This window comes from Phyllostomus discolor, chromosome 1 (genome assembly GCF_004126475.2).
Source record: "Phyllostomus discolor isolate MPI-MPIP mPhyDis1 chromosome 1, mPhyDis1.pri.v3, whole genome shotgun sequence".
Taxonomy (NCBI): domain Eukaryota; kingdom Metazoa; phylum Chordata; class Mammalia; order Chiroptera; family Phyllostomidae; genus Phyllostomus; species Phyllostomus discolor.
In genome coordinates this window covers 164,402,779-164,415,810 of record NC_040903.2, presented here as the reverse complement: position 1 = coordinate 164,415,810, position 13,032 = coordinate 164,402,779, and the positions used below count along the sequence as shown (strand labels likewise).

The window sequence follows — 13,032 nt, the reverse complement described above, 5'->3', positions numbered from 1 at the left end:
TTATAATCAAAATGAACATAGTTTCCAATTATTGCTTTTCTCTGAAATCCCTTAGTACCTTATAACAAGAAATGACACACTGTAGACATGTCCCACCAAGAATCAGGGGTTGTGGATTTGAGTCCTAACTCTCCCACTGAAGCAGCAAAGTTATTTCATCCTTCAGGACCTGTTTATACAGCCATAAAATGATGAATTTGGACAAGATCTCTGCTTCTCAATTTTTTACAAGAATATTAGTCACTTGGGGATCTGGTTAAAATGAAGGTTTTGATTCAGTGGGTCAAAAGTAGGGCTTGAGATTCTATCCATGTGAATCTGAAGCTGCTAGCCCATGGACATTCTTTGAGAAGGAGAGGCCAGATGATATACAGGCTGACCTCACTCTAACACTCTAATACACTCTAATACATTCTACCTTGTGCTATGGATATTTAGGTAAATCCCCAATTAAACTTCCAGCCCTGTGATGGCAAAATAATTGTATCTTGAACTCTGTATCCCATAGGTTATACCTTGTTTGGTGTACAATGGGTGCTCAATAAATATTTCCTAATCAATGAATGCCTAAGAAGATATCTATCTTTGCTTATTCTTTTTTAAAGAACATTCCATTTAGATTTAGAAAACTGAAAGGATGGTTTGAGACAACCCAATCTAGCCCTCTCATTTTATCCAGAATTCTAAAACTGAAATTAATCAGGATGGCATAGCTGGCTAACCCAGAGACTACAAAAAAAATTAACTCCAACTGAACTATAGTATGTAAAACTATCTTGCTTCTAACCGAAAGAAAGTGACAAAGAGGTTTAGGGAGGAAGTTGAGATCAAGAAAGAAAGTTGGTAGGGAGCTATTTATGCTCTCAATTCCCTCTGGCATAAAGAAAGTATAAGGAAGAAGCCTAGAAAATATTTAGGTTGACAAATGTTTGGTACAGTTAATTGGCTTCTAGATATGACTAACTTGCCAAACTGGTGTCACGTAGCCTCAACCAATTGACAGTGTTTCTATCCTTCAATCCCTTGTGTACTCCCTTTCATCTCAGATAGATGGATGTATTATGCATCCAGTTTTGATAAAGGAAGTCTGCTAAATTCCCATGCTCCTGGGTATAAAAATTACTACTGCAGTGAAAATTTTAACAATTATATTGTTACTCAATAAAATTTACAGAAGTATGGAGTATATAAAAAGGAGCATATATTAAGACTAGAGCCATAGTTAGGGCAGATCATAGGTAACTAGGTTTTTCCATGGAGAGAGGGGAGTCCAGGCAGGGTTTTAAACACGGAAGCATCATGCTTAGATCTGAACTCTCAGATGAGAACTCCAGCAAAAAGGACAGCATGGAGATAACTCAGGAGGCTGTGAGCTCAAATGGGAGACCGCTGCAGAAACTCCCCTGAGACACATGAGAACCTGAGCCCAGTTAATGCCAGTTTGGGTAGAAAGACAGGAATTTCACAAATGATTTGAGGCTATCCCTTGTGAAAGCATAGCAACATGTTATGGGAGAGGGATGGTAAGTTTTAACAATCCAGATCAGAAATGAAATATAAATAAGAGTAGGAAAAGACCAAGGATGAGGAATGGATACCAATGGATATGCAAGCCATGAGGTTGGTTGACTATCAGATTTGACTCTCAGCATCCTGGAAACCAAAGGGAAAATAGAGACGTGGGTAGCTCTTATTGTCCAAACAGACCAAAAACATAAAATACCTAAAAATAGCTCTTTAAAAGAAGCCAAGTCTTTCTAAGCACTCAGCAGGAAGAAAAAATTTTTTTCACATGAGATTTCATATACAAGACACTGCAGGATGTAGTCCCATTTTCAACAGCATCCTTAGGGTAAGTGGAGGAATGACTTTAACCAGGGCATTTTTGGTGAAGGATCTCAGTGAACTAAATGCATGCAAGCACAGAGAAACCTCATCAAGGCAATGGTCCATCAACAATTACAAAGGAAAAGATACAGTCCAATTGACTTACCTCAGAGATATTAACTAAGGGGCTGCTATTTCTTAACAATAAATCTTAGTCATTTTTTGCTGTTTTTGTTGTTGTCATTTTCTAACCACTTGGCAATGGTCTATTAAGACAGCCTCTGTTGCTATAACCAATTATGCTCTTATGATTGATCCGTTTCTAGATGATGGTAAGCATTTAACTGTTTTAGTTTAAACAGAGATCTTCCTGGTTTAAAGCAACACAGGAGTACTATGGTGCTATGTTCTTCAGCTCTTTCTTGAGGTATCTCTGGCCTTTCTTCTATTTAGAAAAGCAGATGTGATGCTCAGGGTCCTTCATGTCAAACTTACCTTAGCTTAATTTTCTTGGGGGCATTTGGAAATGTTACATTTTAAATCCCCAATGGGAACATTAATTTATCACAGATCCTTGTAATCATTTTCTACTTGAGGAAGGAGGAAGAGGAGCAGAAGGGAAAAGAAACAAAGAAAAAACAGGAGAAAGAAGAAAAAATAGGAAGAGGTGGAAGAAAAACAAGATGAATTAGAAGGAGAGAAATGTGCCAAAAGTATTTTAAACATTAAGTCCTCAAAGGGAAAGTAAAAAGAAGCTATTTTCACCAAGGAAAGATGTTTTACCAAGCTTCCCTGAAAGTAGAGAATGGACATCTTTTAGAGAGAATCACTCATAAATGTAACACTACTGATTTCTTCATGATTTGACTAGTTTCAGCTTATCGATGTGGTTACCCACATGACCATTTTATCCCTCAGCCTGATTCACCAGTCTGCTAAAACATGGCTCAATGTGAAAACACTGTCTGGGCCCGATGCTAGCCATTCATCTGTGACCAGCAGCGCCTTGTAAGTGCCAACAAAAAACAAACCAATTTACAAAGTTGGTGTCTCAGACCTCCCAGTCAATGTCACTCACTAGCCCAGGTAAATTCACGCTGAATTTTTTAAGACTTCCTTTTAATTCCTGTATACCACTGAGAATACCTTTTTTCCTGAATACTTAGTGGCTCTCTATGGAGTACCTGAATACATTTACCCAGGTAGTAGCAGGTATTAAACAAGCAGGGAAGATTATCTCTGATGCAACCATAAGTATGTGAGCTCACTGAGAGCAAGGATTCTTTCTCTTTGGCTAACTGTTCAACCCTCAGTGCCTAGAATGATGTCTCTGGTCCTCAGTAAGGCTTTGATGTTCAATGAAGGAACAAGTGTTGACAATAAGAACACCATGCCTACTATGGCTGTTCGAGGGACGGCAGTGATCACACGTCGGCTGCTGGAATGAACTGGATTCTCGTTTCAGGCCACTATCAGAAAAGCTAAGTTTGCTGTATGATAAGGATCAGAAGATCTGATCCTGATTACAGAATATTGGGTTGTATCTCCCACCTCATCCTTCCAGACCATCCTGAAAGATCTGTAAGATTCCATTTGAGAGAACACTAGTTCTTGGAAGAGCAAGAGGGAAGAGGATTACTGGTTGAAATAAAAACAGGGTTGAATGAGTTCCAGAAAGCAGGGTTCTCAAACTCGTGGACAACAACCTACAGAAGAAGACAACTTCAAAAAACCAACTAGAAGCAATATGCAGAGAAGTAAGATGAGAGGGGCCTCATCAGGAAAGAAAACAGCTGGTCCACAGCAGAAAAATCTGGAACCAGCCCTCCCAGGCAGATGGGGGGGTCGCTCTGCAGATAATCCCCCTTCAGGATCTGTGAGGAAGACCAGAAAGAATAAACAGAAGACTCCTGGAAACGGAGATGGTGGCAGTACCAGCGAAGCCCCTCAGCCACCTAGGAAGAAAAGGGCCCGGGCTGACCCCACTGTTGAAAGCGAGGAGACATTTAAGAATAGAATGGAAGTCAAAGTGAAGATCCCTGAAGAACTAAAACCATGGCTTGTTGAGGACTGGGACTTAGTTACCAGGCAGAAGCAGCTGTTTCAACTCCCGGCTAAGAAAAATGTAGATGCCATTCTAGAAGAGTACGCAAGTTGCAAGAGATCACAAGGAAATGTCGACAATAAGGAATATGCAGTGAATGAAGTTGTTGCAGGAATAAAAGAATACTTCAATGTGATGTTGGGCACTCAGCTGCTCTACAAATTTGAGAGGCCCCAATATGCTGAAATCCTCTTGGCTTACCCTGATGCGCCAATGTCCCAGGTTTATGGCGCACCACACCTACTGAGATTATTTGTAAGAACTGGGGCAATGTTGGCATATACGCCCCTTGATGAGAAGAGCCTTGCATTATTGTTGGGTTATTTGCATGATTTCCTAAAGTATCTGGCAAAGAATGCTGCATCTCTGTTTACTGCCAGTGATTATAAAGTGGCTTCTGCTGAGTACCACCACAAAGCCCTGTGAGGGTCTACTGACCACTCAACTATTATGTCTGGTATCTGTAAACACTCTTTTCATTTAGTCTTTTTCTTGTATAATTGATGTTCCTTAAAATTATTAATGTTTAACAGGGCTTGTATTTGAGTTTTTCTGTTTTATTTTAAACAGAAAATATAAGGAGTGCAAGCTCCTTTCCTCACTTCAAAGTTGCTACCAGTGTATGCAGTAATTAGGCAAAGAAGAAACATTCAGTAGAACATTTTCTTGCATAGTTGACAACACTGCTTAAATGCTGGTGGTTCTGCCCCTTTGACACTACACAATTTTCTAATTATGTGTTAATGCTATGTGATAAAATGCCCTGGTTCCTAGTGCCAAAGGTTCAACTTAATGTATATACCCGAAAACCCATGCATTTGTGCTCTTTTTTTTAAATGGTGCTTGAAGTAAAACAGCCCATCCTCTGCAAGTCCATCTATGTTGTTCCTTAGGCATTCTATCTTTGCTCTAATTGTTGAAGGATGGTGGTTTGTCTCATGGTTTTTGTATTTGAGTCTAATGCACGTTCTAACATGATAGAGGCAATGCATTATTGTGTAGCCACGGTTTTCTGGAGAAGTTGATATTTTAGGAACTGTATTTCAGATCTTAATAAAATCTGTTTCTAAATTTCAAAGAAAAAAAAAAAAAAAGAACACCATGCCTGACTTTAAAGGATTCTGCTTATGCAAAAAAACTTAGAGATCTTCTCATTTAGCCTAAGGCTTACAAAATGTTGATAATGTTAATAATAGAATAATAATAATAATAATAATAATAAATAGTCACTGAGTACAATGAAGTTAAGCGATTTCCTTAAAGTCAAACCATGCAGCACAGCCAAAGCCCGAGCCCACCCCAACCTCCTAACTCCCAAATCTCTGTTCACTGACCCACACAACACCCAGACAATTAACGAGCCCACGTCCAGGTTCCTAGCTTCACCAGGAGGCTCACAAAGCTGTCTGGTCTCAGAAAGAAATGGGCAAATTTCAAATTTGATTCCAGACCCTGTGGATCACGAAGGGGAGGGCTAGAAAAACCTGTGAGGAAAGGGATGATAATGAAACACGGTTGTCCCTAAGGAATAGAAGTGCTGCCCCCAACCCTGTACCATGGAAGTCCTGGAATAACCACCCTCATGCTTGTTCAGCACTTTAACATTTTTTACAGTACTTTTGCAGCTATTATTTCATTAAATGTAGTATCCTGCTGGCCAAATCTAGTCCTCAGACAGCCTTTGTTTTGGCTGACAGATTGATACACTGATCCCTATTAAGGACTTAATGTTTATTCCTGGAAAAACTGACTGCAAAGTGAAAAGCCATTAAGTAAAAAAAATCCATTTATTAGAATGGGAAACATTGTGATTGTCCCATTCCAAATCAAGACACCCAGACCATTTTCTCAGGTTTAAAAAAAATAAGGTACAGCAATTGAACAATGAAAACAAGTATGGTATATAGGTAATAAACAACAATTTGAAACTAAATAGAGTTTGCACATAAAATATAATGTGAATATGATGAAGGTTTATTGTAGTCATTTTTTCCTTCTTTCTACATCCTTTTCTTTATCAATTTTTCAACCTTTTAGGGGCTCATGGTTATCTTGCACTAAAATTGTACTTGAAAATAAAGTTATACACAGAAAAACACCCTCCAGGCAAAATAAAAGCTAAATTAGAACACTTCAAAATGTGGAACTAGCACACACATGCAATTGCTGGAGAGTCGTGAGAAGGTGCTAACACTTCATCCCTGGCATTTGGCATTTGCACACAAAGCAAAACATTTTTGTTTCATCAAAGATGATGTGAAACTCAAATTTACTCCATCTGATACTCTCTGACTAGAAACTGCTGTGTCGTATACATTAGTGAGTGTATTTTGCCAAACCCATATGTAAAAATATACTTTTTATATTGCACTTATGTAGTGTGTATATAGGTGAAAAAGTCATCATACAGAAACCAAAAACAGGGGAAGGAAGAGACCAAAAGATGACATAATTTTTCAAAAGCCATTAGAATTAAAAGCCTTTAACTGAGCAATTGTTATATGTTTGTATTTCAAAATTAGATTTAGTTGAAGCTCCCTGACTGGTGTGGCTCAGATTGAGGGCCAAATTGCAAACTGAAAGGTCACCAGTTCAATTCTCAGTCAGGGCATGTGCCTGGGTTGCTGGCTGATTGATGTCTCTCTCACATATCAATGTTTCTCTATTTCTCCCTCCCTCCCCCTCTCTCTAAAAATAAATAAATAAAATCTTCATTAAAAAATAATTAGTTGAAGCATTTTTTCTTTTTAATTAAATTTATTGGGGTAACATTGGTTAATAAAATTATATAGGTTTCAAGTGTAAAATTCTCTAATACATCTTTGGATATCGTATTGTGTGCCAACCACCCAAAGTCCAGTCATCTTCCATCACCATATATTTGACCCCTTTTGCCCCCCTTTACTACACCACCAGCCCCCTTCCTTCTGGTGACCACCATACTGTTGTCTGTGTCTCTGAGTTTTGGGGGGTTTACTTAATCCCTTCAGCTCTCTGACTCAGCCCCCTAAGCTCCCTCCCCTCTAACAGCTGTCAGTCTGTTTTCTGTATCTATGAGTCTATTTCTATTTTTTTTTGTTTAAATTGTTCTTTGGATTCCACATATAAGTGAAATCATATGGTTTTTGTCTTTCTCTGCTTGGCTTATTTCACTTAGCATAACACTCTCCAGGTCCATCCATGCTATCACAAAAGGTAAGATTCCTTTCTTTTTTATGGTTGAGTAGCATTTTATTGTATAAATGTACCACTGCTCTTTTATCCACTTATCTACTGGTGGACACTTGGGCTGCTTCCATATCTTGGCTATTATAAATAATGCTGCTATGAATATTGGGGTACATATATTCTTTCAAGTCAGTGTTTTGGATTTCTTCAGATATATTTCCAGAAGTGGAATTACCGGGTCATAAGGCAGTTCCATTTTTAATTTTTTGAGAAAACTCCATACTGTTTTCCATAGTGGATGGCTGCACCAGTCTGCATTCCCACCAATAGTGCATGAGCATTCTCTTTTTTCCACATACTCTCCAACACTTAGTTTGTGAATTTATTGATGATACCCATTCTGACAGATGTGAGGTGATATCTCATTGTGGTTTTCATTTATAGTTCTCTGATAATTAGTGACACTGAGCATCTTTTCATATGTATATCAGCCATCTCTAAGTCCTCTTTGGAAAAGTGTCTATTCAGATCCTTTGCCCATTTTTTCATTGGATTGGGGTTATTTTTTGGGGGGAGGGTGGGTGAGTTATATAAGTTCTTTATAAACCTTGGATATTAATTCCTTATCAGATGTATCATTGGTGAATTTGTTCTCTCATTCAGTGTGTTGTCTTTTCATTTTGTTGATGATTTCCTTTGCTGTGCAAAAACTTTTTAGTTTGATGTAGTCCCATTTGTTTATCTTTTCTCTTGTTTCCCTTGCCCAAGGAGACATATCAGAAAAAAATATTGCTAAAAAAATGTCTGAGTTTTTAATGCCTATGCTTTTTCTAGTATTTTTATGGTCTAGGGTTTTACATTTAAGTTTTTAATCCATTTTGAGTATATTCTTGTGTATGGTGTAAGAATGTGGTTTAACTTCATGAATATCCTTGTACATGACTTTTCTCCCCTGTTAAATTCTAGGTTTCCTTTATATCTATCCCTCTCTCCAAAATACACATCTGCACACACACAACTCCTTCTAGTACAGTGATGTTGACTCCAGAAAGGAGTAAGATAATCCTGTCATTACCCTCCTACATCAGTGTTCCTTCTACAAGAAACTGTAACACAAAAACAGTAGCTAACTGGGAAAAAATTACTCCAAAGTTGAAGTAAACTATGCTGAGAACCTACTTAAATTATTGCCCATCAATTAGGAATGTTGGGACTGAAGTGAGTTCTACCCTCTCAGCTGGACATAAGCAAACTATCTTAAATGCTTCCCACATAAGAGCAGGAGGTGCTACAGAATAGGTGAAATTTAGGTTTCTGCCTCTATAGCATTCCCCTCTCCCAGGGAAAACCCTAAACTCAGATCAATTGTTTCAGTAGACCTTTCTCCCTGGGGCAGAATCTAGGAAGTGAATAATAGAAGGGCAGGAGTACCCCTCCCCAATGACAGGTACTTAAGAAATGTGACGAATACTTGTTTAGGTGGCCCAGGCATCATGATTCCCATCATGCTGGAGAAACTGAGGCTCCAACATGGCATGTGATATGTTCAAGCTTGGAAATGTAGAACTGGACTAAAATCTAGGTTTGAATTTTTATTCAAATTCTCCATCCAGCACATAGTATTTCTAACTGATGCCACTGCTGCAAGATCTGTCCAAAAGATTCACACTATCTCACCAACTGTTCTAGGAAGTTGTATGCAGAATGCCTGGAAACTAATATGATTTTCTTTATCAGCCTCTCTGACTCCTGAATTTCTCAGGTGTGTAGTGCTTATCATGCTGAAGGCCAGCATCTAGGATCATCTTTCAGTCACCAGAAAATGGTTCTCAAGTTTGACTTGTACATTGGATTCACCCGGGGAGCTTTAACATATACTCATGCTCTAGGAATTCTGATTTAATCATCTGAGGTGCTCCCAGGCATCAAGAGTTTTCAAAGCTTCCAGGTGATTCTAATGTGGAGCCAGCATCAAGCATCACAGTGGCAAACTCTGCATTGGGCTGAGCCTGGACCTTTTTCTGAGAAAACTTTAGCTTTGCTTGGAGTGGGGAAAATGATTGCCCCTTTCTGACCACCCACTGGGGCTACATAGGGAACTTGGAGCTGAATCCTGTCTCTGGGTGTCAAAGCTTCACTTGCCAAACACAAGGACTCTTAGTAATAATAGTAATCATCACTATTTAAGGATAACTTGTGCCAGACACTGTGAAATGCTTTGTGCACATTATCTCAATCAAACCTCAGAACCACCCTGTGTGGCAGGCACTATTATTTTTTCCCCATTTCTCAGATGAATTCTCAGAGTTTACATAATTAGCCTAGTTCATCCAGCTCCCAAAAGGCAGAGCTGAATTCCACCATGACCTGACCCTCAGGCCTGAGTTCTTAACGAGTCATGCCATACTGTCCAATCTAGAACTTTCCAGCAGTGCACACATGGTTTTATTTCTCTAAAATAGATGATATAATTTCAAAGCAGCCAGTAAACTGGGGTTATGTTCATTAGTGGTTAAAAGCAAGGGTTCTGGAGCCAGACACTCAGGGTTCCTAGCCCAACCCCATTCACTGTATGACTTTAGGCAAGCACCTGACCTTCATCAGTCTGAATTTACTTTCCCCTAAAGGGGCTAATAATAGTAGCTAAACCATAGAATTGTGGTGAGTAGTAAATTACACTAGCACATAAGTAGAACCTAATCAACAAAACAAACAAGCAAGCAAAATATAACCAGAGACATTGAAATAAAGAACAAGCTGACAGTAACCAGAAGGGAGGGGTATGGAGGAAAATGGTGGAAAGGAGAAGGGTCATCAGGGAACACGTATAAAGGACCCATGAACAAAGCCAAAGGCAGGTAGGATTGAGGGTGGGAGGTGGGGTGGGGGAGAGTGGGGGAGAATGGAGACAATTGTACTTGAACAACAATAAAAAAAGAAAGAAAGAAAAGAAAAAAAGAAAGCACGTAGTGTAGAGTTTGACTCATAGTGTTTAATAAAGAGCATATTAAGGACTTCTGACCAAGATGGAGACACAGGCAGATATAATGTACCTCCTCACACAACCAAAAGGAGGATGACAACAGCAAATTTAAAAATAAAAAACAACCAGAACTGCCAGAAAATCAAACTGTATGGAAGTCTAACAACCAAGGAATAAAAGAAACACTCATCCAGACTGGTAGGAGGGGTGGAGACAGGCAGCTGGGTGGAGAGTACATACAGCGAAGTGGCAGCTGGAGAACCTGGGAAGGCGAGGTGGCAGTTGGCAGAACAGGCATTCCCACATTTGCATTCGGATAAACTGGGAGGAAAAACTGGGGAGCAAGACAGACCATGCAACCCAGGGTTCCAGCATGGGGAAATAAAGCCTCAAAACCTCTGACTATAAAAGCCTGTGGGGTTTGCAGTGGTGGGAGAAACTCCCAGCCTCACAGGAGAGTTTATTGGAGAGACCCACAGGGTCCTAGAATGTACACAAACCCACCCACCCAAGAATCAGCACCAGAAGGGCCCAATTTGCCTGTGGGCAGTGGGGGAAGTGACTAAAAGCCTACCAAAAGCCAAACCAGCAGCATTGTTCCCTCTCAGACCCCTCGCCCACATACACTGCCACAGCCCAGCAACATGGGTTGCCCTGCCCTGATGATTACCTAAGGCTTGACCCCGTATAATATAACTCTTATGCAGAGACAAAAAATAAGTCCCAAATGAAAAAACAGATCAAGGCTCCAGAAAAAAATACAACTAAGCAATGAAAAGATAGCCAAAATATCAGATGCACAGTTCAAAACACTGGTAATCAGGATGCTCACAGAATTGGTTGAATATGGTCACAAAATAAGGGGAAAAGGTGAAGGCAATAAAAAATGAAATAAAGGAAAATGTACAGGGAAACAACAGTTCCCTGTTGGAAACTGGGACTCAAATCAACAGTTTGAAGTAGATGGAAGAAATAAACATTCAACCAGAACTGAATGAAGAAAACAAGATTAAAAAAAAAAAATGAGGAGGGGCTTAGGAACCTCTGGGACAACTTTAAATGTTCCAACACCCAAATCATAGGGGTGTCAGAAGGAGAAGAGGAAAACCAGGAAATTGAAAATATAATAAAAGAGAACTTCCCTAATCTGGCAAAGGAAATAGACTCCCAAGAAGTCCAGGAAGTTCAGAGAGTCCCAAAGAAGTTGGACCCAAGGAGGAACACATCATAATTGCATTACCCAAGATTAAAGATAAGGAGAGAATCTTCAAAGCTGCAAGAGAAAAGGAGACAGTTACCTACAAAGGAGTTCCCATAAGACTATTAGCTCATTCTCAAAAAAAAAATCTTGCAGGCAAGAAGGGGCTGGAAAGAAGTGTTCAAAGTCATGAAAGGCCATGACCTACATCCAAGATTACACAATCCAGCAAAGCTATCATTTAGAATGGAAGGGCAGATAAAGCGTTTCCCAGATAAGGTTGAGAAAAAGGAGTTCATCATCATCAAGCTCTTATTACATGAAATATTATAGGGATTTATCTAAGAAAAAGAAGATCAAAAATGTGAACAGTAAAATGACAACAAACAAAGTATCAACAACTGAACCTATAAAAACAAACTAAGCAAACAACTAGAAAAAGAACAGAATCACAGAAATGGAGAGCACATGGAGGGTTGTCAGTGGGGAGGGGAAGGGGAGTAATAGGGGAAAGGTACAGAGAATAAGAAGCATAAATGGTAGATACAAAATAGGGGGAGGTTAAGAATAGTATAGGAAATGGAGAAGCCAAAGAACTTACATGTATGACCCACAGACATGAACTAAGTGGGGGAATGAAGGTGTGAGAAAGGGTGCCAGGCAGAAGAAAATAAGGTGGTGGGGGCAGGGGGGGAATGGGACAACTGTAATAGCAAAACCAATAAAATATATTTTTAAAATAGCATATTAAATATTATTTTTATCATAATAATTATTTAATAGACAATATCCAAGAAAATAGGGTCTTACTCCTCAGACTTAGTTCACACTGAGGATGTGTCTCAGTTCTACTTTTGTTTGTGACACTTAACCCATTCCGTTCCATAATGTATCTGAAACATGCTATTAAACACAGGCCTCCAGTTCAATGTGTGTATAGAGAATTAGGACAAATACCAGCGGGAAGAAGTTATGATAAGGCAGACCCAAATAACCCTCCTTTCCAACACTCAGTAATCAAATTTGCATGTGCTCTGAAGCATCAGAGAACATCAGACCAAGGGTGCTGAGTTTATTCTCTTGCTAAAGTAGAGAGCTAAGGTCCTGAAATAAACTTACTTTGAAACAATTTATAATCCAGATCAGACAGCTATCCAAAATATACAAACCACTAAACAAGCTCAATAAAGAGTTTAAATACCCATGAGAATAAATGAAGATGGTATTACAACCCTGTGATAAGGGGCAAAAATATTCTCTGGAAGGAGAAAGGAAGATAATGGGTTATCTGAAATTCCAAGGATCAGGGCAATATTTCTAGAAGATACACAACATTTAGCATATTGATATGGGCAAGAAGGCACTTCATAAGTGTTTTTCTATAATAATAATTAGAATTCAGAACAACTTACTTGTAGTTTAAACTTCTGAATTATTGTTTTTAGGGCTTTTTTCCAAGGGCTTTCTTATTATAATTTCCCCTCTGAGTATAATTTCAACTCTGAAAAGAGAGTTAGGAAGGATAAGAAGATATTTTGAATATTTAGAACATGCCAGAGACCACATATTCTACCTGGGGTTCCCTGACCAGGTGGTTCCAAATTGGCTCATGGAGCAAGCTTTGTTCCCTGAGGTCTGTCATTTGTACTCCCAGTTTGCTGATTAATCAATATACACATGTAGATATGTGTCTGAGTGTTAGGATACTTCACATTTTAGGGGGGAAAAAAGATATAAGATCTTAGTGACGTG

General features: G+C 39.1%; 1 protein-coding gene across 1 annotated transcript; it reads left to right on the top strand.

Annotated features, from left to right (window-relative positions):
* The first annotated feature begins 3,226 nt into the window (after window positions 1-3,226).
* Window positions 3,227-5,010, top strand: LOC114492481 (mortality factor 4-like protein 2). Its single transcript, XM_028506798.2, has one exon. It carries the CDS (start codon window positions 3,491-3,493, stop codon window positions 4,355-4,357), a length of 867 nt encoding a protein of 288 aa, XP_028362599.1. The 5' UTR covers window positions 3,227-3,490; the 3' UTR covers window positions 4,358-5,010.
* The last annotated feature ends 8,022 nt before the right edge of the window (window positions 5,011-13,032 follow it).

What these genes read in the sequence shown, in the direction of transcription:
- LOC114492481 (XM_028506798.2), top strand. Translation starts at nt 3,491, where the DNA reads ATGAGTTCCAGAAAGCAGGGTTCTCAAACTCGTGGACAACAACCTACA.